This window comes from Triturus cristatus, chromosome 5_2 (assembly GCF_964204655.1).
Source record: "Triturus cristatus chromosome 5_2, aTriCri1.1, whole genome shotgun sequence".
Classification (NCBI taxonomy): domain Eukaryota; kingdom Metazoa; phylum Chordata; class Amphibia; order Caudata; family Salamandridae; genus Triturus; species Triturus cristatus.
This window is the reverse complement of record NC_140588.1, coordinates 973,247,411-973,274,815: the sequence shown is the minus strand read 5'-3', so window position 1 is coordinate 973,274,815 and position 27,405 is coordinate 973,247,411. Positions and strand designations below refer to the sequence as shown.

Below are 27,405 nucleotides of genomic sequence, written 5' to 3'. Positions count from 1 at the left end.
AGCCCTGAAGACAGCTGCTAACCTGGAGTAGGTTGACAAATCGAATGATGACAGGGAGACAAAGTGAGGCATGTCCTAACTATTTTGTTTAGTTGAGTAATGTGCCCTGGGTCCCATTGTAATCACTTTGAGCTAGAAGCTGGTGTCTAAAGTTGATGACAGGTTAAGGGAGCAGCCCCGCTGTTATTTATAGAGATCTTAAGACCATTCAAAATGAAGTTTAGTGCTGAATCTGTGCTACTTCTGGGCCTCAATCTCTTTTGTCTTTCTGACAGAAGGTTGTGTTTTTTAATGAAAGTTGATAACTGGTTGAAGGCAGCCTTTTCAATGAGTTTATCTAAGAAGGGTCCATTCACTGTAGGTTTATAACTGGTTCTGCCTTGTCAAATCCCTGTTTCTTTAGAATAATTTAGATATATGATGTCTTCAGATTGCCTAGGAATTCCACAGTTGCTAGGAAATAATTGATGATATTTCTAGCCGATATGCCAGCAAAGGACTCAAGTAGTATTGACTGAAGAATCTATGGCAGTCAGGATCTGGTGGGGAACTCTCAGGTTTCACTAACCTTGCATGCAGAATCAAATGTAAGCAATGCTCGTTTCCATCTTTCAGAACTCTCACCGGTCACCACAAACACAGGGATTTGAGGGTCAGTGGTAGAAGCGGGCTAAGGGCAATGGATAAGATAGAAAACAGAAGCACTGTACCCCGTTCTGCTGTCTCACTTCTATAGGTCAAGGAGGTCTGCAGATGTAGTGGTTGCTCCAAGACAAAGTGATGTCTTCAGTAACTTGTCATTAAGAGTGCTAAGTCTAACAGTAATTTTAAATAGCTATACCATAGCAATATCTCAATGTAACCCACACTCTGTCCTTTGATACCAAACAGGTATTTCCTGAAACTAAACATGTGAAAAAAAGTATCTCAAATATGCATGTTGGCTAGAACTCTGCCAATGGACATCATTTAGGCGCCGCCAGGGATCGCATCTGAGACCCTTAGCTTGCCCCTTGCGACCCCTGGCACAGCCTTTAAGATCACTGGCCTCAGAGGTGGCAAATCACTGCCAGGAAAACATAGACAGCTTGTCCTTATAAACGTCTGTTGGGGCACCGGGCACCAGTTTCCTTGTTTTTTGTCAAATTTTTAATTACACTAATAGTATATAATGCTAAATTTCTCACTATTAGTGTAATAAAGAATGGAGTACAATAAGCTGAACTATGACCCTCCTTGGCAGCTGAGGTAAGTAAAAAATGCTTTTAAATGTATGTTGTGTGCATGCTTGCGGGTCCGATGTTTGTGTGAGAAAGAGTGTGTGTATGTGTGAATGTGTGTGTATATATAAGAATGTGTGTGAGTGAAACTAAAGTTCAAATGGCGTGTGATGTATCTTTTGCTACCTCTGGCATTTTGTGAACTGATGTTCATGACTTTGCCGTAAGTGTTGAATAACTACACCAAGCTTCATCACTACGTACTGTACCGTAGAAGATTCGTTATAGTTTCTACTTGAATTCCGTAGAACTGCAGAATATCTTATACTGTTAGCATTGTTGTTACCTGCTGTTAGCAATTGTGTGTGTGCACTAAAACTCTAACCATTGTACATGACAATCATATGTGCATATACATCTTAGTCCACTTTGAAATGTGTTCCTGTTTCCATATGGGACAGTCTTATTAGAATACACAACAGTTCACATTTGCAACTCTCTGGATACTTCTCTGTATTCCAATGTACAGCAAACAAAAGGAAGCAATTAGCCTTGACATGGAAAATAAGAGATGTCATATACTGTGTTCCTGGCTGCACCACAAAATGCTTCGCAAAGAACACTGTTAACCACCAGGGTGATATTCTGACAAATGTTCTAACTAAAAACCATTTGCTTATGTTGGTGTGGGAATCATAAATTTGACTCCAGAAAAGTACAACACTTTCCCAACAGTAGCTCAGATTGGAGTAGGAATACAAAATTCTAATCTCCTCAACGTCCAACACGTTCCTACTGTTGCTAAGATTGGAGTGGAATAGTAAATGTAACCCGTCTAAGTCCAAAACATTTCCTACCTTTGCTAACATTGGAAAGGGAACGGCCAAAGTCCAACCCTTCCCATACTATTGTTTTATTAGAACTGCTAATATTTTTTCAAGTATTGAATTGTTTAAAAAAAAAGAATTATTATTCATAAAATAAGTATACATTTTTATTTTATATTTTTATTTTTTTGGAATAGTCTTTTTTTTGCAATATAATTTGATAAATGTTTTTGTGTATTTGGTATGATGAACTGTATGATCATAAACAAGGATCATTTTATGGTATAAACCTTATTTCAATAGTATAACCACATCGTTTCATTTCTGATAGGCTGTTGGAGTTTATAGTTTCTGAAGTAAATATGCACTTTAACCGAGTACCAAATATATTAGTGCCCCCTTTTTCTGACTGCAATTTTACAATGACGTGTAATCCAGAAAAAAGGATGGGCAGGCTAGTGGTTTCACCCAATTTCCAGAGAAATTGAGATTATATAATCTTCATGTATTTTCTATTTTAGGGTTCTCCCTTTTTGGTTATATGTGTTAATTCATGTAAGAGTATGTTTTAAATGCAAGTGCACTCATGCCAGTGTTGTTAAAATATTTATTTTATTGGAAAGTGATAATTCAGGTTGCTTACAAGTATTCATGATTTAGTTTAGTGTGGCTTGAATTGTTTTTATAGTTACTGTTTCAATTAATGAACAAGATTTCATAGAAATTAATATCTTGATTTTTCAGTTATTGTTTTTCAGCGTTAAAATCTGTTTCACAGAATATCAGTAGGTGAAATGCTAAAAGGGCTTATTTAAAAATTGTTTATTATACTAAACTGGAATGAAGCATTATTAGAGAGAGATGGCTGACCTGACACCCTTGGGTGGTAGTCTCCTATACTTTTTGCCTTCACCCCTCTTGTTTTCCTGAATTCATTTTTCTTGGCCAAAGGACTCTGCACACTTTACCGCTGCTAACCAGTGCTAAAGTGCTTGTGCTCACTCCCCTAAACATGGTAAAATTGTCTTACGCCCAATTGGCACATTTAATTTACTTGTAAGTCCTTCATAAAGTGGTACTACATTTACCTAGGGCATGCAATTTAAATGCTACTGTTGGGCCTGCAGCACACATTGTGCCACCCACTTAAATAACCTTTTGAAACATGTCTCAGGCCTGTCATTGCAGACTGTGTGCAGTTTTAATCTGCCATTTCGACCTAACAAAATAACTCTTTTGTCAGGCCTCGATCTTCCTTCCGAATACATATGAGTCTCCCCTAAGGTAGGCCCTGAACAGTCCATAGGGCAGGGTGCAGAGTATTTAAAAAGTTTGACATGTATTTTTAAGTTTGACATGTCCTGGTAGTGAAAAACTCTTAAATTCGTTTTTCTCTACTGCAAGGCCTACCTCTCTCATACGACAACATTTGGCTGCCATATTACATTTAATAAGTGATAACTTGCAATTGGGAGCAGGTAGGAATTAAAGTTTGGTCTCAAATGAATTGTAATTCAAAACTGTCTTTAATGGTAAAGCCGCATTTCAAGCCACAATTCTGAAAACGCCACTTTTAGAAAGTTGGTATTTTTTTGTCCTAACCATCTGGTGCCTGCAGCCTGTTTTGTAGGTTATATGACTAGGTTTAGTTGGCAGATTGCCTTTGTGTATTCCTCACAGACAGTATCACACAGGGCAACTGGATGTTGGTAGGATGGGCCATCCTGACCTGATGGGGGGAGGAGCGGCCACCTACCCCACTTACACTTCAAAGGAGCTGCCTCAGCACACACACAAAGGGCTTCACACTAACCTTTTATGACTCAAAACATCCTGGGACCAGGGCAGGGTGAGGAAGGGAATTTTTCTGAGCCATGTGTGAGGGGAAGTCTAGATGTTTCTCCCTCTTGGCACCAGATATAAACATTGGACCCTCAGGCCAACTGTTCAGATCACTTCTAGACCTGTGAAAGACTCAGAAAAGGACTGCTGTGCTACCTTGCTAATGGAAAGAATGTCCTGCTGCCCTACTGCAAGAATGACTGCCCTGCTGCCTGAGGAAGGAAGATTGGACCTGCTGCTTGAACCCGAAATCACCAGAGTGACTCCAAGAGCTAGATTATTGCTTATGTTCTGAGTGCCAGGGACATAAAAAGCTCCAGAGACCTGCTTTAAACGTGCCCAGCTGCACAGACTCAACTGAACTTGCCTGTGCCCTGCGGCTGGACTCTGAACCCCAAGAGGTGCCCCCCAGGGCCTAGACCCTTGGCTGGCATCAGTGTACTCCTTCTGGCCCAACTGTGGGTTCCCTCAGAACCTATGATGCATAATGCAACTCGATGGAGCGGGATGCAGGCCCTCACATCGCAGCACCTCACAGTTCCTGATTGGTAGCTTCATCGAAACATGACGCAGTGCGACGCATATTGAAGCAAGACCTTGTTATCGCAGCATCTTGCAGGTCCAGATCAGTGGCCTGAACGCAACCTATGCAGCACGATGCAAATCGACACAGCACCCCACAGCTCCTGATCGGAGGCCCCATTGGAATCTATGTAACTCAATGCAGCGTGACAAAGGACCTCCCATTTCTGTCCAAGTAAAACCAGTCACATTGACCAGTGGCCCAAACTTGGCCCTGCACCAGGCCTGCACTCCAGATGACCACAGATGGCGATTTGTGCCTTTAGGCACTATACTTGCCTAAATCTTTGAAATTGCATATCTCTGGTTTTACTGATTGGATTTTTGTTGTGCTGGTGTGAAATTATTTTTTTTATTTTATTCCGTTTTTAGGTCTCGGGACCATCCGGTCGGCAGACCGGAAGTCCGGAGATTTAATGTCTTTGAGAAGAGGGGCTTGCACCCGCCCCTCTTCTCTCCTGTTCTCCATTGGCTGGCCTCTTAAATGCTGGCCAGCCACTGGAGAAGAGGTCCAGTCACTCCGATTATGCCCCGTCCTTTTCGGATCGGGGGGCGTGTTTTTTGCGAAAAGTCTCAGGGAGGAGACAACAGCAAAACACGCCCCCGAATCCAAAAAGGACACTGCGTTTCTCCGAGGCATTTCTTCTTGACCTCGGAGAAAGGCGGTGGTGTGCATTTTGCTCTGCCTTGTTCCTCATATCGATTTACTGTAAAGCGCTCCAGTACCTCTGATTAATACCCGCGCTATTTAAAAATGTATAAATAAATAAAATCCCCGTCCCTCTTGTAAAATCTCTTTGCTAGAATGTAGTTTATGTGGTAAATGCACTCCGCGTCTCTTTAAACACCTCCCTTTCAAGGGCGCCCAAAAGTTGCGTGTGTGCATTTTTCGGTTAAGGGGGTCTGTACAAAAAAATCTGCAAATCCACCCACTCATTAGGACTTCCGAGAAAGACGTCGCTTGGGCTTTTTAATAATTTGTACCGTCTGTAAAACTCTTTTGCTATGAGCATTTTAATTGCCTGCTACTACAATGCTTGACAAAGGCTTGATGGCGGCGCTATTTAAAAACAAATACTGAAATTATAAAGTCAGTAGCCGAGCCAGTAAAACTGCTTGCCTTCTCGTTCAAGTCACGCTCACAGTGAGATTTCAGCAATATTCGTTTTCAGGAGCGCGCCTCGACTCAGAACCATTCTTGGCGCTGTGCTGCTGGGGCGCCAGGGAGGCGGTCGCTGGATCAGACGTCTCCGCCGCCCCCCCCCCCCGCCCCCCGTCCAAGATCAGGCCTCTCAGTTCAACTCCTCCAGCAGGAAACACCTGCAGACGTACCCCGAGGAGGGAGAGGCGGGGGGCTCTGGAGCAGGCCCCCCATACCCACACCTCCACACCTGGGAAGGAGGCCAGCGGCGGGGTCTGGCGTCCCTTATCCGCCATCAGCGCTATCTATCATCAGCCAGCCCCCTCCGAGGGCCAGCTCGGCCTTGAGGGGCATCGTGACACGGATGGGCGTCGTGACATGGTACTCCCGATCACAGCAACAGAAGAAGTCACTCCAGATCTTCAAACAAATGTTTACCCACACAGATGGCAAAAAATAGAACGATAGGGTGGAGGGAGGTGGAAACAGGAGGGAAGCATAGGGTGGGGGAGGGGGTGGAAACAGGAGTGCAAGTGGGGGAGAAAGGAGGACAGGGCTGGACTGGTCTACAGGGAGGGCGGGACTGGCAATGCAAGAGGGCAGAGGGGTACTTCCAGGACAGGACTGGCCGTGGGGCACAGGGGGTGGCCTTGGTGCGCTCACAGACAGAGGCTAACAAGACATGACAAGCATTTACAATGCAACGGTCTCGGCATTGTTAAAGTTAGAGCTATTGCCATTGCTCATGACAATGCCGTTTCTTTAAATGTTTTAAAAACAAAAACATAAACAAAAATAATGTCATGAGCAATGCCAATAGCTCGAACTTTACCAATGCCGAGATCATTGCATTGTAAATGCTTGTTTAAAATTGATGTGATATTTTTCATGTGTTGAGTTTTCACCTTATTACTGTTTGTATGCTGCATAAATACTTTACACGTTGCCTCCAAGTTACAGCTGACTGCTTTTTTACCAAGCTACCAGAGGGTTAGGCATAGGTTTGTTTAGTGAACTTGTGTGGTTCGCCCTGACATGGATTGTGGTTGTAGCTTGAGTAGGGTTTCAGCCCCTCAACCAATAACCCAATTTCTCACATGCATGATCTGAATATGATGAGTGAGCGATTGATTGATTAATTACTTTGATTCTTTCCTCCCTAGCTTCGCTCATTCCTTCCATCCTTCTGTAACTTCCTTATTTCATGCTGCCCTTATTTCTTCTTTTCCTTCCTTGTTCCATTTCTCTTTGTATTATTCCTTTTAAGGTTTCGCCTGCACAGCGCTTGCTGAGAAATCTACTGTTTTTAATATAAACTTAAAAGAGACCTGCCTCTCTTTCCTGGCTTTCATTGGTTCCTGTGCGTGCCACTTACCTTTTCTCCATTTCTATTGGCTGTAGCAAATTTTCCCGCATTTACCAATGATTTACCGTCTGATTCTCTTGTCAGTTTTCCGCCACCGAAATACTGTTAACATCGCTTTAGTGAACCTATATTTTCATAAAGTTTTGCCTTTTACTATTGCAGCAGATTTATATAACAATGTATCACTCTGAGAGATTAAGTGATTTGCATAGAATCACAGGATGTTGCACGACACAACTAAGACTCGAACTGGTATACCCAGCTCTGGAGTCAGTGGCTCTGGCCACTGAGCCACATCCTCTCCACTCCAGTGTTAAATGTCAGGGAGCTCTTTCATTCTCACGGACGATGATTGATGAAAACAACTCTTTATTTATTACATAGGCGAAACCAATGCATTACCAATGCTTATTTCTCATTCTCTTATTAACTGGTTTCTTCTTCTCTTAATTTTCACTTCCTTCTTTCCTACCACAATTCCTACCTTCCTTCCTTTCTTTCTTCCTTCCTTCAATCCTTTATTTCTTCCTTCCTTCCTCTTTTCTTTCTTCAATCCTTCATTCTGCCATTCCTCCCCTTTCCTCTCTTCTTTTGTTCTCACCTTCCTTTCTCCCTTCCTTCTTTCCTTCCTTCCTTCCTTCCTTCCTTCCCTGCTTCCTTGACACACTTTCTTTTTTCTTCCAGCACACCCTCTCTTTCTTCCGACTTCTCTTTCATACCCTTCTTTCCTTTTTTCTTCCTTTATTTCTCACTTCCTTCCTCTCACACAGCATTCATCCTTTCTGTCTTTCCATTTTCTTTTCTTTTCTTTCTGTCCTTTCTGCCTCCCTTTTTCCGTCCCTAATTCCCAACCTCCAATTTTCATTTATTTTCTTCCCTTCTTCCTCCCTCTCCTCTTGCCTCCAGCCATTCTACTTTTCTTTCCTTTTTCTGTTATTGCTTCCTTCCTCCTTTCTTCGTTCCTTCCTTCCCTCCTGAATCCCCTTTCTGCCTTACTGTCTTCCTCCCTAATCTATTTCTTTTTTACATTCCTTCCTTTAGTTATTTTTTAATTCTTTCTTACTACCTTTCTTTCTTTTTCCTTTCTTTTTTCTTTATCTATTTCTTTCTTTTTCTTTCCTACATTTGTTCTTTCCTTCCTTCATTCCTTCCTCCTTCCTTTCTTCTCACCCTTTGTTTTTCTTTCTTTCCTTTCTTCCTTTCTTCTTCCTGCACTTTCTTCCTTCATTTCATTTCTTCCTTTTGTCCTCCTTTCCTTTTTTTACTCTTTCACCTCTTTCCCCTTTTCATTCCTACCTTCCTTCCACATTCATTCCTTCTTACTTTCTTTTTCTTTTATTTCCTTGCTTATCTTTTCCTCCTTTCTTTACACTCCCTAATGTTCAACCCAGTCCTCCTTTGTTTGCTTTCTTCATTCTTTCTTTTCTTTCTCAATCCCACCCTCGAGTCTAGCATTACTTCCATTCTTCTATCACTTGTCCTTCCTTCTTTCCAATTCTTCCTTTTCTCCTTCTTTCCTTTCTTACCCTCCTTTATTTCCTTTTTCCTCATTTCACTGTTTGATCCACCCCCTCTGCATTCCTTCCTTCCATATTTCATTCCTCGTTTCTTCTCTTTACATGCTTTCTTTCTCTTTCCATCCTCCTTCCCAAATTCTCAAACATTTCTCCTCGTTTCTTTCCTTAATTCCTTCTTCCCTTCCTTCTGCATTTCCTTTTGGATCCTTCCTCCTAATTTCCACTCTTCCTTCCTTACTTCATCCCACTCTCTATAACAACTTCCTTTCCTATCTTTTTTATTTGATTACCTCATTTCTTTCTATTTCTAGCTTGTCTCTTCAGCACGGGAGCAGTGCATGGGGGGGTGGGGGGTTGCCTAGTTGTCTTGTTCTGCGTTACCTCCACTTACTTATTTAAAGACCACAATAGATTTGTTATTCTAAAGCATCAAAAGTGGGTGTCAGCACGATAGAAAATTGCAATCCCGGAGACCTTCTACACATACATTGTGCTGTATTTAGTTGATATTTTGAGAGTTTTTTGCGTTCTCGAATGGCCACTCTCAGGGATTCGTTGCTTTTCTTTATCGTTGTGGTGAAAACCTGTGGAAGTCTGAAGAGATACCTTACCTTGCGTGAAAAGACAATAGTGGAGCACAGTCCGGTCCCATCTGTACCCACTGCATCCTTCAGTGGTCATTTGAAAGGCCATTACTCTGCTTAGAGATCAAGCAGAATGTTTGAAACTTAAACGAAAATAACCGAATAAGCGCCCAGCGTCCTTCAGCTGGAAGTGCCATGGTCGCCATGCTGTTTGACTGGTGGTGCTGCCGTTGCCAACGCGACAAAAGAGGAGACTGCTCAGGTGGGAGGAAAAAAAGGCATTGATTTCCACCATCGCCGTGTCCTCTGTTTCCATGGGAACTGGGCTTCTACGTGATTACCAGCTTTTCCTGGTTTCAGAGGTAGTGTCTGTGCTGAAGGGACCATTGATGCAATGGAAATAGATGGAGGGCTATTTTAGCAGGTGACCCGGCAATTCACCTGTTGACAAGCGTCAACGTTGCCGCGACACATGCCAGCCCTCCTATCCGCCATCGGATGGCGAGTAGCCGTCTGTGGTCTCGAGAAGCTCGCTGGCAGTATTCATTAAAGCGGATTGAAGCCAGTCTTTTCACAAAGTGGTGTTAGATCGCCTGAAAAGATGACTTGCAGCTTTTGTTATCCGACCTGATTGTTATTGAGTGCTGTGTCTCATTTATTAACCACCCCACACCCCAAAAGCAACGCCACCCTCCCCCCAACGAGATGGAATTAAAGCTGCCTTCTGCATACCCCATTAATGTACACGACCCACAGCAGCATTGTAAAGCATTCTCTGGGGTCTCGCGACATTCACTTTGTCGTCACCCACAAACCCACGAGTTTGTGAACATCCATGTACTATGCATGTCACTTTGCATGCCTGGAGTTTTGTGACCCGCCAAAATTCCATAAATCGTATTTTCTGATGCATTGAGTCAAGCTTTTTGTCAATATGGTCTTATGTTCTCAGCTTTGGAACTTGGAGACATGCACTCTATTCTTGGCTTTCCAAACTGATGGTATGGTGTATTCCTGAGCGTATTGCCCTTTGCCTCTGTTAGTTCATTTTTCACAAGCGGATGCCTTAAAAACAGGGCAATCCAAGCATTAAGTATGAAGTAAGGAAAATTCACTTGCAGTAATGTCCCTGCTACAAATACATTCTTCGGGCTTGCACTTGAATTGAAAAGCCCAGTGAGTTGAAAGTTCTTTGCAAAGATTTGTATGAAAACTGCAACTCACTAGTTTTAATCCTTTCATCATTTGAAGGCCAGTGAACTAGTGCCACCCACTTGGGTAATCATATATTTTTTTCTTTATTTACAGTTCTATAAAATAATAAAACTGTGGTAGCAAATTGCTTTTTATAAAATAATCTCATATCAAGGTTTAAGTTTCGGCTTGTCAAATACCATGTTGAGTCCTGCAACACCTAGGGCCTCATGTAGGTAGCTAAATACCGGTCGGTAACGGCCGAAATTCGGTAAATATCCCGTTACCAACCGGTATTTAGCTATTTGAGATGTAGGAGGCATATTTCAGGATTCGGTAAATTACCGAATCGGTAAAATACCGATTCGGTAAATACCGAATCCTGAAATCATATGTAGGGAGCACTCTAAAGAGTGAAAATTAGTATTAAGAATTCGTTATTTACCACCAAATACAGGTTGGTGATAAATAACGAATACCTTGCAAAAAGTATTATTTTGCAGATTTAAGAGTGCCATGTGGCAGACACACATGCCCTTAGGGCATGTATGTGCGCCACATGTGCACACATGCAAGATTCAGGGGTGCAACAGGGTGTCAATGTGACACCCTGCCACCCTTGAATATGCTCCCCCCATTACCGAATCGGTATTTACCGATTCGGTAATGAGGCATACCTTCCCATTGATTCCTATGGGCCTCCAGGCCCATAGCAATCAATGGGAAGGTATGCCTCATTACCGAATCGGTAAATACCGATTCATAATTACCGAATTTTTCCGATTCGGTAAAATTTACCGAATTATTACCTACATCACATTTACCGATTCATAAATACCGAATCGGTAAAATTCGGTATTTATGAATCGGTAAATGTGAGGCTACCTACATATGGCCCATAATGTTTTGTTTTTAGAAATCTGATGTTTAGGTTTTGCCTGCACAGCGCTTGCGCTGTGCTTGAGAAATCTATTGTTTTAATATAAACTTAAAAGGGACTTACATCCCGCCTCCTCTCTTTCCTGGCTTCACATTGGTTCCTGTGCGTGCCACTTACCTTTCCTCCATTTCTATTGGATGTAGCATATGTTCCAGCATTTACCAATGCTTGCTCCTTGTCTGCTTCTCTTATCAGTTTCCTGCTGCCGAAATACTGTTAACATCCACTGTGGTGGAACTATATTTTTGTAACGGTTTGCCTTTTTACTATTGCAGCATATTTATATAACAATTAATCACCAAGAGAGATTGAGTGATTTGCATAGAATCACACGATGTTGCGCAGCCCCGCCGAGACTCGAACAGGGATCCCCAGCTCTCGAGTGAGTAGCTCTGGCCGCTGCACCACATCCTCCCCACTCCTGTGTTATCTGTCAGGGAGCTCTTTCCTTCTCCTGGACAATGATTGATGAAAACAGCTCTTCATTCATTACATAGGCGAAACTGTTGTATTGCCAGTGCTTGTTAAATCAACACTATTGTATTGTATTGCATTATTCGTATAGCCTTTACTACCACTATGTAGGAGACTGAAGCACTTGCCTACATGGAAAACAAACTACGCCATGTAGGGTGTGTGGTTGGAAGGGTGTTGTCTTTGTTTTTTGATTCCTATGTGGAAAGTGTTTCCATGTTGTGCATGATGAACCCAGAGGTTTAGTTATCGTGCTATGGGGCGCAGCGCTGACCTGTGTGGTGGCGGAAAAGGTGTGAGAAACACACAGTTTATGATTTTCAGAAGGCTGAAAGCTTTGAACAGTTCTGCAGGTCACTCGTGGTATTTCTTATGACCATAGTCTACTTACCTGGTTACTACACTAGCTTATCCAGCCTGATATTTTGCTTAAAGTTGTGTTTTTGGAGCAGCCATGGTTGGAGGGAGAAATCAGTGGCAGTGATCTGCTGGGCGGATGTCTGAAAGTCCTTGTGAGATGTAAAGAAGGAGTCCTAGAGTCTGGCTAGTTGGGGCCTATAGTGACAGACCGGATTAGAGTGCTCTGGTTGGAAGCAGTATGTGACAGCTCTCTTCAGTCATTACAAGCATGTTCAGTTGGGGTTGGCTGGTGTACACACTGGTACAGTAATGAGTGACGTTAAGATGATTAAACTATAGTTTACTGGTGACCGCTGAGCATTATGGTATTAGTGTAGGCCAGAAAAGTGACATATGTTATGTTGAGAAATTTGTAAAGCGTCTGGTTACTCCAAGGAGTGTCCCCGCGTACTGAAGAAAGAACAGAACTAAGCTCCAAGTATCAGTCTGTCAGTTACTGCAACAGGGGCAAATCAGTCCTGCTCTATTTTCTAAATAGCCAGGTCTAGAGAATTTTCTGAAATCGAGCTTCTGATGGCTCGATCTCAGGTCCTGGGGCATAGAGATCCATAATTTAGCTGCTAGGAGTCTAAAAGAGCTAACACCCAGGTGCATTCTATTCACTCTAGGGACCACCGTCAGCGCCGCCCCAGGTGACCTAAGGTGTCTGGTGGGAGTGTAGGCTTGAATCTGCGGAAACAAATATCTTGGGCCCTTCTGATTGGGTATCTGATGCACAAAGTGCTTTGAAGGAGACTCTGTGCCTAATGGGGAGCTAATGAAGTTCGGCAAGCCCGGTGCTTATAGAGGACTGTTTTGGAATATTGGAACATATGAATTAACATTGCTATAAAATTCCCAGGCTAACCATGGGTCACCCTTCTTGGCTTACCTGAATATAGAAAGTAGTGTGCTAGTTGGATTGTTCCATAACTGAGCGTTGTAAATTTATAAACTGACTTGAAGGTGTGATAATTTTCTGCGTTTAATTCCAGGGCTGTGGGATGAAACAGTTAAAGTTTCAACGTGTCTTTGAAAGTGTATACGTTTCTGGATGCTTGGAATCTTGGCTAGCAATGAATTCCATATTTAATTGGCTTTTATTAAGAAAGAGTGCCTATTACTGGCTCCTTATGGTGGGTATAATGGTGATTTATGCTGCAAGCCTGGAGAGCGGTGTTCTGTTTTGTTTGTATTGCTTGAATTTGACTTGTAGGAATAGAGGTCCTTTCCCTTGGGAGGCTCCGTGGACTATGCAGGGTGCCTTGAAGATTGCCCTTCGAGCTACAGGCAGCCAGTGGAGTGATTGCAGGCTGGAGTCACTGCTTCTCTTGGGTGGAGGCCCAGAAGGAGCCTTCTCACAGCATTTTGGATTTGTTGTGTTTTGCGTATGATATATCTGGGCGTGTCATGGTATGGGCTGGCCAGTATGCAAAATTGAAACATATGCAAATTTCTTTATGCACAGGAACATCACTCAAAATACTAAAACGCATTTGCTAGTCCAAAAAAGGCACAGTAACTAGTTGTGACTCAGGTATTTCTTGTCTCAAAACGTGACCAATAAAAATCTCCTGAATGGTGCAGCCTTTACATTACTCCCCAGTCCAACCGACTCTAGTAGTAGGCCAGAACCAACTGTTACTAAAACTGGGGTCCCAAATATTGCAGTAGGCCAGAGAAAATAGGGGCACCCGACACACCATCACAGAGTCACAACCTAATTTTTAATAAAACTGGCACACCATGCCAAAGTTATGTTGTCATTAACATTGGACCCATATACAGACACCAGCTCTGTAACTCCATTGTCATTAAAACATGGCCCTGGCACTGACAGCAGTCCAGAACACGCTGTCATTAAAACTGGGCCTGGACACTGCCTGGAACCCAGAACCCCACTGTCGTTAAACTTGGCTTGGACACTGACAGCGGTCCAGAACCCAGCTGTCATTAAAACTGGGCACGGACACTGACAGCAGTCCAGAACCCGCTGTCATTAAAACTGGGCACAGACACTTACAGCAGTCCAGGACCCGCTGTCATTAAAACATGGCCTTGGCCCTGACAGCAGTCCAGAACCCGCTGTCATTAAAACTGGGCCCAGACACTGCCTGGAACCCACAACCCCACTGTTGTTAAAAGTTGGCCTGGACACTGACAGCGGGCCAGAATCCAGCTGTCATTAAAACTGGGCACGGACACTTACAGTGGTCCAGAACCCACTGTCATTAAAACTGGGTGTGGACACTGCATGGAACCCACAACCCCACTGTTGTTAAAAGTTGGCCTGGACACTGACAGCGGTCCAGAACCCGCTGTCATTAAAACTGGGCCGGGACACTGACAGCGGTCCAGAACCTGCTGTCATTAATACTGGGCCAGAACACTACCTAAAACCCAGAACCCCACTGTTGTTAAAGCTGGGTCCGGAGACACTGACAGCAGCCAAGAACCTGCTGTCATTAAAACTGGGCCTGGACACTGACAGCGGTCCAGAACCCACTGTCATTAAAACGGGGCCTGGACACTGACAGCGGTCCAGAACCCACTGTCTTTGAAACTGGCCCTGGATACTACCTGAAACCGTGAACCCCACTGTCGTTAATGCTGGGTCCGGACACTGACAGCAGCCCGAACCCACTGTCATTTAAACTGGGCCTGGACACTACCTGAAACCCAGAACCGCACTGTCGTTAAAACTTGGCCTGGACACTGACAGCGGTCCAGAACCCGCTGTCAATAAAACTGGGCCTGGACACTGACAGCGGTCCAGAACTCGCTGTCAATAAAACTGAGCCTGGACACTGACAGCGGTCTAGAACCCAGCTTTCATTAAAACTGGGCCTGGACACTGACAGCGAGCCAGAACCCAGCTTTCATTAAAACTGGGCATGGACACTGACAGCGGTCTAGAACCCAGCTTTCATTAAAACTGGGCCTGGACGCTGACAGCGGTCTAGAACCCAGCTTTCATTAAAACTGGGCCTGGACGCTGACAGCGGTCTAGAACCCAGCTTTCATTAAAACTGGGCCTGGACACTGACAGCGGTCTAGAACCCAGCTTTCATTAAAACTGGGCCTGGACACTGACAGCGGTCTAGAACCCAGCTTTCATTAAAACTGGGCGTGGACGCTGACAGCGGTCTAGAACCCAGCTGTCATTAAAACTGGACCTGGACACTGAGAGCATGTCCACACTCCACTGTTATCAAAACTGGGCCCAGACATTGACAGCAGCCCACATCCCCACTGTCAATAAAACTAGGCCTCAGACTCTAACAGCAGATGCAGCCTCCACTGTTCCTGTAAACTGGACCCCACACACTGACAGCAGCCGGGAAACCCACAGCCATTACAATTCAGCTTCAATGCTGACAACAGCTCCACACGCCTCTGTCATTAAAACTTGGCCTGGACTCTGTCAGCAGTCCAAAACTCTACTGTCACTAGAACTGGACCCCGGACGCTGCCTGGAACCCAGAACCCCACTGTTGGTGAAACTTGGCCTGGACTCTGGCAGCAGTCCAGAACCCCACTGTCATTATGTGTGCCCTCACAGAGGATGTCTCTCTAAAGCCCACTGTTATTAGGATTGTATTCAGAATTCAACAGTAGCGCAGAACCCCACTGACATTAAAACTGGGCCCCGAGACTGACTGCTAGGCAGAACTTCAGCGTCATTAAAGAGTTGACTCCAGATATTGGCAGCCAGCCATACCCCATAGCTATTCATACTGCACCCTTTGGGGAGGGCCCCCGGGGTGAGGAGAGACATGTTTATGGATTTGCAATTATTTTGTGTAAATGGGCAAACTCAGCAGGCGCGCCATGCTATGCACTGGGCATCATTTCGCGTTATACCACTGACCAACCCCATGATGTGACTCAGAGCTTTATCCTTTCCCATCGGTGTGGCTGGTTAGGACCTGTTGTAAATGACGAGCGTGAGGTAATGCCCACCGTCCCAGCGGATAAGCCAGCAGCAGTCCATCCGCCCATATTGGAGCTGGCCTGCGAGCGGCGCTAGGACCCGGGAGACGCCCCACCCGCCCTGGCAGGATTTTCTCGCTTGGAGCACAGACAACAAAGGCAGAGTGAGCCGGCTTCCCTTTCTGTCCGCATCTCCTCGTCCCCAGCAGCGGAAACCGGTGAGTACAGCTTTGTGACACCGCCCGTGCAAGCACCAGGGAGAGGGCGTGATTGTGCACTTGTGTGCATTGACAACAGACACAGGTTTATGGCCCATTTTTAAAGAGCAGTATTTTTAATTTCATGATTGGAGATAACGCAGAATACAGCCTGACTGGAAAGGCGAACGGCACGAGCTCTTGTCCAGCTGTCTGAGTTTAACGGACTCACGGACACACAGCCACATGTCACCGGGCAGACTCTCTCTCTGAGAGCAGTAGCTACCAAGGATGGCACGGGCCCTGGTGCAAACCTGGGAAATAGCCCCTTTAATTGCTGCTGGGGTAATAAAATACACCAATTATTAGGGTTCAATGGACCCCTCAGGGCTCCGGGTCCCGGTGCCACTGCACTCGCTGCACAAATGGTAGCTACCCCTCCCGTCTGAGGGGGCTCTGGGTAGCGTTATAATCCTGTTTTTATCTTTATCCGCACCCCAAAGTGCTTCGAAGACCCCGGTGGGCGCTTTGTATAAACCCGAATAAATCTATAAAATAAAAATAAAATCGTATTGCATTGTATCCCTTCCCACTCCCTTCTCGTCAGAGGTCTGCTCTAACGGGATAATCATGCGAAATAAAGAGCCCCCCGGCTTCTTTTGAGATATTGACACCCGCGTTGGCCGGCTATAGGTCCGTCGCTTTGTTCAGCGGTAAGACATCATTTTTTCAGGGCACGTGAATTCTATGTTTTTTCGTCACACTGGGAGAATGTAGAGAATGGGTTTGAGACGAGGGCTGCTGATTGTCTCCATTTTTGGGGGTGACTGCTCCGCGGAGAACAATGAGAGGTGGGGTCCCCTGCCTGTCTCTTGGCTCGCGCTGGGACTGTGCGCTGGGACTCATTTCCATACCCCTCCTGCTCAATGACAGCCCCGGCAATTAAATCTCTTCTCCGGGCGAGCGAATCTACATTTCCGCTCGCTGGCGGCCACCCCAGAACCACGAGTCAGCGACAAGACTCCCGCATGGGTGCCTGCCGGAAAATCTCATTTTTTGTCTTATCTGTGAACGGCTGGGTGGGTTGGTGGAGTGGGTGGGTGGGAGGCCGGGTGGTGGCTCGTGGGAAGGGTGGGTGCTGTGTCAGGTGGCGAGCTCATTGTGAGGGCGCTTGCCGCAGAGGCTGGAATATTCCAATGTGTTTTTTTTCCGAATTGCAGAATTATATTTTCTTGTCTCTATATAATGTAGTGGGTCCTTTGCTACTCATCAAATATTTTATATACATTGGCAATTCCTGTCACGAGCTGTCGGCGTGACACCTGTTCTGGTTTTCTAGTCACGATTATATTTATTTATGGCAGCAATTAATGCAGAATTAACATGCTCTTCTTTTGCTATTAAAATTATTTTTTAGCAATAATAAAAACATAACAATAATACATGGTGTTGTTGCTCTTAGCAGTATTAATATTAGCATTATTATCATATGTGTTATTAATAACGAACAAATAATTGTACCACTAGCCATTTTAATATCTGCAATGGTAATTCTAATAGTACTACGGATAATAATCAAATTATTATTGATAATAATAAAATACTAGTGTGGTGTAGATCTAATGTATTCGAAGTCCTTTATTAATATGAAACACCTTCTTGATTTGAGATTGCATGTCCCAGGTTTTCAGTGCTGCACACGCCATGACACAAATATTTAAAGGGACCCATTTTGTGGTTGCGACCAGAGAGCATCTTTGTGGATAAAACAAATGTTGCACGATTCCCCCTGCTTTGTCTCTTTAAACCCGCCGCGCCTCGGTGCATTCTGAGGTGGGCGTGGTGCCTGGCCCTCGTCTCGTGCTCCGAAATGTGCTTATCTTGAAGGCGCTTGTGCTGGGAGTGGTGCCGCTTCCGAGAATGCGTGCAGTCCACACTGGTGCTCTCTGCGGCATCCTGTCGCCCTGGAGGGTCCATGTGGCTTGGTCATATGTCTTTGAGGGACATGTCCCCAGATAATTCCCTTCGCCATATGGCACACCCGTGCTATGGGAGGTATGAGGAGGCTGGGTCCTCCGAGCAGGAATGCCCCCTCCCCACTGTGCAGAGTCACTGTGGGCGCCAGACTGGCACATGCCAGCCCTTGGCAGCCGCCTAGCTCAAGAACGCGCGACCAGTCCATGTGTTGCTGCAATGTGCTCCCAGCCCTACCACACCCTCTTCCTTTTAGATTCCCAACATGTAATCCTGCAATGGCTTGCCTTTCTTTGTCTGATGGGGCATTTGATGTGCTTGTCCTGCACCGTGGTTGGGCAGAAAATGTGTTCCTTCGCCTAAAATGTCTGCTGACGCGAATGCAGCTATCATACAACCACCACAATGTCCCCATTTCACAAAGGCTAAAAATGATACATTTTCGTTGAAAAAATGACATCCATTTGTATGTACTTCTGTTCTCTTTCACTCCCAGGAGATGTACTGAGGGAAGGACTTCTTTTTAACCTCATCCCAATCACGGTTTCTATCGCCACCAACACACGGGTGAAAATTCAAGGAGCAGGGACTGTCCAATCATTTTTCAGTTCACAACTGGTCATTTTTCACCATATTCGTATTGTGCACATTGATTTTCTTGACAGCTGTGCCCAGGATTCCCAGTGCTGACTCAACAGTATGGAAATCGGTCAGTCCTATAAACACCGGAAGTGTTGGTAATAGAACTTTTGTTCTCTTCCATCCTGTGGTTGCAGGTGGTGGGCACCGGCGCTCAATTTTTGGGGACCAGGATTTATTTTTCATCGTCAGAATTTGCTGCAGAGACGGAGAGAGAAAGTCAGAAAATGGAGCAAGAAGAAGGAAGACAAAAAAAGGAAAACAGTGTCAAAGGTAGAAAGCAGGGGTAAAAAAGAAACTGCATGGTTGGGAAAAATCGAAAGGAAATGTAAGGTGGTGGAAGTAAGAGGCATGAGGTGGAATCAAGACTTGGCGGCCTTGGTTTTTGGCAACCCTAACGCTCAGCAGTGCCAGTGGGGGGCTCCTAAGAAAAACTTTTAGCCCCTCCATTTAAAAAATAAATAAATTAAGTAGTTCTGAAAATCCTTGTTTTCACCTTTTTTCAAAGTCACAAAGTACATCATTGTGAGTACACAGGTGTTAATTGAGGAAGAATCAGGCAATTCTCTTGAACTCGCTCCATCGATGTATAAAGGTGCCTGTTACCTACACCCAACTCCCTTGGCCCTTACTGGGTAGGTAAGGGTGGGCAGGGGTCCGGTAAGCATCTTATGACAGTTGCATTACTGAAAAGACGGCTCATTAATTATCTGCGGCTCGATTAACTGAGCGCTGCTTCCTTATCGATGAGCCTTCTCATGGCGGAAATGACGTCCACAATCACATGTGAGAGGACTTCCTCTTAGAAGGCAACTCATTAATTATATGTAGCTTGATTAATCAAGGTGTGCTTCCTTAGGGACGAGAGTTCTCATCGTGGAAATGAGCTCCTCGTCAATCACAGCTGAGGGAACTTCCTCCCGGAAAGGAACTCATTGGCCTTTGAGGAACCCCTTGTGAAGCTGCATGAAGGGCTCATTGACTTAGAGGCCCCCTCAGAGAATTTGATCAAAAATACAATTCTGTTTTCTTAATTGGATTATCTTCCGAAGCGCCTTCTCAATTCAAGACGTAGGCCGGGTTCATGGGAGATGGTTTGTGTTTATAGTCTGTTGTCGATCTCAGCATGGCATGGTGATGTGAACCCGATGGCCCGCGCTTCAACAAAATTGTAAAACAGAATTAACTAAAAGAAAAAAAAAATGCGAACAGCCTGAGACTTTTTCACTGTGGTTAATAACCATGTCAGAATACATCCCATGTGCCAATACTATGCCAAAAACCACGATAAAGGGGGTAGGAAAGTTTCAGTCAGCACCCAGCAGAGGGCACACTGGCAGTGGTCTTTTCCACTCTTTCCAACTGAAAGTTCTTGGGCCAAAGAAGTATTCAGCATCTCAGGAAAAACTATGGAGTGTAGCAGCAGTGACTGAAAACAAACTAGGTATTGTTCGAGAGGTAGGCTATGGAGGAGGGAGGTGCCAGGGCTTTGATGAGGGGTTAGGATGAGGGTGAAACATCCATGCAATTAGGGAGGTGCCAGGGCTTTGATGAGGGGTTAGGATGAGGGTGAAACATCCATGCAATTCATCCAGATCAAGTCTTAATAGCAGAGAGAGGTGCCCAGCATTGGCACATCTTTCAAGGGGACATAGTTTATCTCTTCAAGGGGTTAGAAAAGGACTGAAGGTGAAGCTTCAAAGGGAGGGACATGGGTTCCCTGGGACTGGCCAATGAAAGGTAATGTGGCTGGGGCAGAGAGATAATCGGATCATCGACTTTGACGGAAAGCGCAGAATGAAAGTGAGTCTTGTTTGCTCAGGCATTTTGCTTTAAAAAGTTAGACTTACATGAACTTGGTCATCTATCTCGAGTTAAGGGCTTGATTGACAAATGCCCTTGTATAACTAGTGTTAATTAGATGTGCGAAGATTCCAGTTTGAGATAGTAAGCTCCACAACCAGATTTACAGGGTCAGGATTGTAGCAGATTAGGACCATAAACTGCCTGTATGAATGGAAGTTATGCCATTATGTCAGATTGTCCACCATTTGCAAATTCAGGGTTTGGTTTGGGAAAGGCCTGTTTCCAGTGCAGTGTGACTGACGTATCACACTAATGTGGTAAACACTCAAAAACGTGAAGGTTTGTGGGTAGTTACAAACGTATTGCAGGTGGTCCCCTACACTGGAGACACAAGCCATCTTACTTCTGTGAAAGACACACGTAGTGGCTTTTCCATGGTGAGAAAGGGAATGGGTCAGCCCTACTCCAGGGGGCAGGGGTAGAATTGACTGCAATGGAAACATAGTTTAGTTTAGGAGAAAAAACATGAAGTTAGATATCCATATGCGCATTTCCCCATCATTTGCACACGCTGAATACTCACCTTTCTGAAAATCTTCATAAAGACAAATCATTAAATTGGAGCACACCAGGAATTGTATGAGAGTTTTAGAATTCCACGAACCCTTCTGCACTTGCTGTAGGTGTGAATCGCACACACATTAGAAATCTACCCCTACAGCTGCTTTGTTAAGGCCCTCAGGAAGCCGATTTGAAGACATATTCAACATGTCTTAAAGCGTTATGGGGGAGCTGTCCTTGTCTTCTGATGAAGCCTGCCTCTGGAGTCTTAGAGAAATGTTCTGCTTCAAGTCAAGTTCATCACATGAGTGAATCATCTGTTTCCATCACGTGCAGATACGTTTTAAGGAGTAGGCAAAATGGTAAATTGTGCAGGGCCCCTTCCTTCCAACCCCTCCTGGTGCCCCCTCTCACCCCCAGTAAAGAGAGTAGAACAGTAAGGTCGTCTGTCTCTTTCTCTCTCTCCCTCGCTTTCTGTCTGTCTGTCTCTTTCTCTCTCCCCCCTCTCTCTCTCTCCTGTCCTCTCGATCTCACTTTTTCTCTCTCGCTCTCTCTCCCTCTCTCTCCCTCTGTATCTCTCTCACTCTTTCTGTGTTTCATCCACTCCCCCTTTTTCTGACTATCTCTATGTCCGATTCTCTCTCTCTTTCCCCTTCTCTCTCCGTTTCTCCTTCTCTCTCTCCAGGCCTCTCTCTCTCTCTTTCTCCTTCTCTCTCTCCAGCCCTCTCTCTCTCTAACTCTCTCTCTTTCTCTCTCTGTCCCCAGCCCTCTCTCTCTCGCTTTCTCTTTCTCCCCCTCTCTCTTTCTCTCCCACTCTCTCGCTTTCTCTCTCTACGTCTGTCTCTCTCTCCGTCTCTGACCCTCTCTCTCTTTCTCTCTCTTTCCCTCTCTCTCTCTTTCTCTCCCTCTGCCCGTCTCTCTCTCTCTGTCTCTCCATCTGTTTGTCTCTCTGTCTCTCTCTCTTTCTCCCTCTCTTCGTCTCTCTCTCTCTTTCTTTCTGTCTCGCACTCTCTGTCTATGTCTCTGTTTCATCCTCTCTCCCTTTCTCTGACTATCTCCATGTCCGATTCTCTCTCTCTCTTTCCCCTTCTCTCTCCGTTTCTCCTTCTCTCTCTCCAGGCCTCTCTCCCTCTCTCTCTTTCTCCTTCTCTCTCTCCAGCCCTCTCTCTCTCTGACTCTCTCTCTTTCTATGTCTCCAGCCCTCTCGCTTTCTCTTTCTCCCCCTCTCTCTTTCTCCCCCCCTCTCGTTTTCTCTCTCTCTATCTGTCTCTCTCTCCGTCTCTGACCCTCTCTCTCTTTCTCTCTTTCCCTCTCTCTCTCTTTCTTTCCCTCTGCCCGCCTCTCTCTCTCTGTCTCTCCATCTGTTTGTCTCTCTCTCTCGTTCTCCCTCTCTCCGTCTCTCTCTCTCTTTCTTTCTGTCTCGCACTCTCTCTCTATGTCTCTGTTTCATCCTCTCTCCCTTTCTCCGACTATCTCTATGTCCGATTCTTTCTCTTTCTATCTATTCTTCCTTGTTCCAACCGTATGATTCCACTTTTCAAGTTCCTTATCTTTCTCTACGCCACCTGTCTCTCGCTCCGTTTTCTCATTCTTTACATCTCTTTCCACTTCTCTCTTCCTCCTTCTAACTTACTCTTACCTTCTTTCGTCTACCTCTTTTCTCTCCCCTCCCTGCTGCAGTAGTTCCTGCTTCACATTCCTCCCCATACCGCTCTATCATGTTGCATCTCATTTCTCTATCTCTGTCATCACTAAATCACCACCCTTCGCTCTACTCTCTTTTATACTCTCCATTCTTTCTGACTTCCTCTTTGTCATTTCTCCTTGCTATCCTTCACCTCTCTCTGACTCACATATCTCCCTCCCCACTTCACCTCACCTCATTTGCTCCCCCCTTAACCTCTCTCTCACCCTCTTTTCACATCTCAGTGCTCCTCTATATGTGCTATCTCTGCCTTGTCTCCCTCCTGTCTCTGATGTCCTGCTCTTTCTCTCCCCCACTCTGTGCTTATCTCTAACTCTCTGTCCCTTACTCTCTTTCCCATCTCTCTTTACATCACCACACACGAGGCCCCTTTGCTGCTCTGCTTCAGTGTCCCTTCCCCGTATCCCCCCTCCATCTGCCTCGCCTCTCTCAGCCTCTTATCTCTATACCTCATCTCTCTATACCTTTCCCCCAACCCTCTCCCCACTTCACAATTCTCTCTCTCAGCCCTTCCCCAGCTTCTCTCCTGCTTCCTCCCATTTCTTATACACTGAGCTGGCAGTCATGGTATAGTCAGAGAATTGTACACATGAAAAGAGGAGATTCAGCCAACAAAATGGAGAAAAATCCATCCTTTGCAGTGAGATTGCTAGTTGTGAAGGGAGATTTATTTGTGATCACACATTTTTGACAATGAAAACTAGTATTTGAAGTGCTATGTATATTTGTCGTATTTTAATGTCATGCATCGCTTCACTTAGCATCCCTAAAATCACCCTTGTCTTGTATGTTCTTCAATGGAACGAACAGGCTGGCTAGTTATTGAATTTCATGTGAAATGTAGTTGCAAAACAAAATCTTGAAACAAGCGCACATAGAAATAGCTTGTCAAAGATTTGTATGTACTATTTGGTTGGTGGCCAACAGGCAGTATGAGCTTTAGTTGGTTTCATGTGCTCCACATTTCTGAAAACTTTATGGTATAATCTGTAATATTGTTTGGTATAATGAGGGCTTGATGTAACTGAAAATGGATTGTAAATGTAGAGTTTTTTTTACAGTGGTCCCGAAAATATGTCTTGCCCAGCGACCCAAAAAATCCTTAAAAAGGCCCTGAAGTGCCCAATAGATTAGATACATTAGGGACACATTCTCATATATTTGACAAATGGAGGGTTTAATAGTGCCCGCTTAGGTGTTTAGCAAATTAACTTTATTAAATGGTAGACAACTAGATCTATTTGGATGTTTGATTGATGTTTACTATAAAAGTAGATTTTATAGGTGATCAATAGGCAGATATAGGGAAGTTGCACAATTACAACTTGAATATATGTAGATTAGTTGTGTGTCTCTGTGGGCCATATGTATGAACACATTTTCCCATAGACACAGAATGGGTACAACTGTTTGATACATCTGGCCCTTTGTTCCTTAAGGGGACATCTTGCCTTTGATAGGTCACCGATAGGAAAGGCAAGGTGTTCTCTCTCTAACAATTATATATTTTTGCTTTCAATATTACTTGGTAGCGATGGTGATCATTCACATTCTTACCCTAAATACAGTTTACCACCAAATATTGAAGTTAGTTCTGCTGAGGAATTTCCAGTTCAATATCATTGTTTTTTTGTGCCAAATGACTTGTTTTCAGTTGATTTGTCTAGTAACTTTAAGGTTGGTGTTGGATACTTTCCATGTAGGACCATGGATTAGGGCAACTAATCATTAAAAAAAATATTTAACTTCATATTCTGCACTATATGAAACCATGGGTAGTTTAGGAAAAGCTAACAGAGCATAAGATAAGTGTGCCCTCATGCCAATACATTCCATTTTTGGATAGTTGTGCACCATCTATTTTTCTGGAGTCCAGACAGCTTTCTGTAAGGGTTGTCCAGCATTGGTCCACGAGCGGTCGATACATTCCAGATTTCAGGATAACTACTGACTATGTACATTTCTCATGTGAATATCTTAAACATTAGGCCTACTTCGCCTGTCCATTGACCAACTTAGGCAAACTTGGCATCAAGACATGGTATGCCATCCCATACTGTAATGTCCTCATTTCATTTTCACATGTATCTGTGTTTTTTTCCTGGTCAGACTGTAAACTGATATGAAAGCTCATATCTAATTTAATCTCTATTTCAGGTCCTAGGAGGTCACAAACCATGGAACTGGACTTCTCTCACTTTGATGAAAGGGACAAGACCTCCAGAAGCGTGCGAGCATCGCGCATGAATGGGTTGCCCAGTCCCACTCATAGTGCCCATTGTAGCTTCTATCGGACCAGAACCTTGCAGGCACTAAGCAATGAGAAGAAAGCCAAGAAGGTTCGCTTCTATCGCAATGGAGACCGATACTTCAAGGGGATAGTGTATGCTGTGTCCTCGGACCGTTTCCGAAGCTTTGATGCCTTGCTGGCCGACCTGACACGGTCTCTATCCGATAATATTAACCTGCCTCAGGGAGTTCGCTATATCTACACCATCGATGGAATAAACAAGATTTGTAGCATGGATGAATTAGAAGAAGGTAACTGTAAAAAATAAATTTCTCTTATTATAGTAAACTGCTACCAAGTTTCTGTGTGTTGAAGGGTATTAAAAATGATAGCAGTAGGAATGAAACGTTACCCATGATCCTCTTGACTCTACCTTCTGCTCCAACTTTGCTTCACAAGTTAAATTCTTGGTTGTAACTTCAGATGGAAAAAAGGTGCTGCTTTAGTTAGGGAACATCTTGTGCTATTTTATTTATTATTTCTGTTGCATCGCTCTCACCAACACACGTGACCTTTTCAAGACCAGTTCTTGAAATTATTTAAATTAATTTCTAAGCCATTAATGGAGATATTTAACCTAAAAAATCACTTGTATCCTTTTGCTGTTTTTACACCATACGTTCACAAGCCTTTTGATCTTGCGTATTTGGGTGGAGATGTAAAGTGGGGTTGCAGTTGCTAAAATGCCACGACTGAACACCATCTTTGGAGGTTCAATTTAATATTTATACCGTTCTTCGGCCGATCATGGCCAACATGCTTCTAAGGGCAAACTAGTGTTTTACAATATAATATTCCTCAACCCATCCAACTCGTAAAGTAGCTCTCCATCCGCAGTCTACAGGGGGCTTCCTATTGTTCTGAATGGCTAGTTCAGTTTGTGGACTAGTAGTGAGAAACAGTACATTATAGAAGAAAAAGAATATCAACTTTTAGCTGAAACAAATTATTTTAGGGTTGTGGGACAAGATTGTAATCCCTATTGGAGAGCTTTGGCTCCAGCTGATATGGCAGTCTATAGCCAACGAGAAGATTGCATATGATTCGATGGATGAATCGGACAGATTTACGAACCTGGTCCTTCAATATCTCAGTGATGACAACAGACACTTCAGTTGCCCAATAGGGCCATGTACCCTCGGACATAGGTGCCTACCCGAATATTCACATCTGTGACTCTGATTAACCTGAAGTGCTTTCAAAGAACCTCAATGCCTAATAGTGGGTGAACTGACCCGAGGGTTGTCGATGGGGTCGGGGGGGGTGTTGTTTTTGTCTTTTTGTTCCTGTTTTATTCAAGGTGGGTATGCCTGCTTAGTTGTATGCTATAACAACTAATAAATACTATTAAAAATTAAGAAGAACATCAAAACACTTTAACGTCACTATTGCCTCCTGGGCCGGCTTTAAGGGTACTTTTGTCACAGAGATCCTTTTGTTACTTCGGGTTCATAAATTACAATCCTAATATAGCGCAGTGAGCTAAAAGCTGTCACCAAAGAGCTGCATGTAAACTCCAAGGGATAGGTGTGGAACCTTATGTTTTTCCCCAATCTTTCATTATCCTAATCTTGCTAAAAAGAAATTCTTAGTAATATGGCAAATGCCAATCACTGCGCTAGGTTTTAAATCATGAGCTTGTGCTTCTCCAGACCAATCACTCTTGAAATATACTGCCTATCAGTATGGAAGCAAAAGATACACAAATGATGGAATGAATGTGGAACAAATCAAACATTCACCCCCAGTCAAGATATCTGGGTTAAACTCTTTCTTTTGCTCACCATGCCACCCAACTTAAGACCCAGTCAAACGCAAATCAGTCTTGACCCTGCTCCTCATGGGAACAGTCCTGCCCGAACTTCCGAGCCAGGTGCTCCCTGGACCAGAAACAAGCATCCTGGGACTGGTTTCAGGGTATCACCCCTCATCAGCCAGGCTAGCTTGAATCCAGTGGCACAGTGAGCCCGGAACCCACATCTGGGCATACCTGGCACTTGTAGGGCAGGAAAGCAAAAAGACACACAAATGATGGATGGATTGTGGAACAAATCAAACATTCACCCCCAGTCAAGAGATCTGGGTTAAATCCATTGTTCTTTTGCTCACCATTTTGTACCCCAGTTTAGACCCAGCCGTATTCAGTCTTGACCCTGCGCCTCTTGGAAACAGTTCAGCCCGATCTGCCATGCCAGGTCCTCCCTGAATCAGAAA

The 27,405-nt window shown here is 44.3% G+C and overlaps 1 protein-coding gene across 17 annotated transcripts in view; it reads left to right on the top strand.

Annotated features, from left to right (window-relative positions):
• Nucleotides 1–16,173: 16,173 nt before the first annotated feature.
• The window catches only part of DCX (doublecortin), a 392,216-nt gene continuing 380,984 nt past the window's right edge, over nt 16,174–27,405 (top strand). For 11 of the 17 annotated variants that reach the window (XM_085608200.1, XM_085608203.1, XM_085608196.1 and 8 more), the window contains exons 1-3: nt 16,174–16,237; nt 18,967–19,102; nt 25,059–25,442. In XM_085608200.1, the coding sequence (XP_085464326.1) occupies nt 19,057–19,102; nt 25,059–25,442 (430 nt within the window). In that variant the 5' untranslated portion in view covers nt 16,174–16,237; nt 18,967–19,056. The remainder of the gene's footprint in view (nt 16,238–18,966; nt 19,103–25,058; nt 25,443–27,405) is intronic. The other 6 variants (XM_085608205.1, XM_085608206.1, XM_085608207.1 and 3 more) reach the window with 1 other exon arrangement.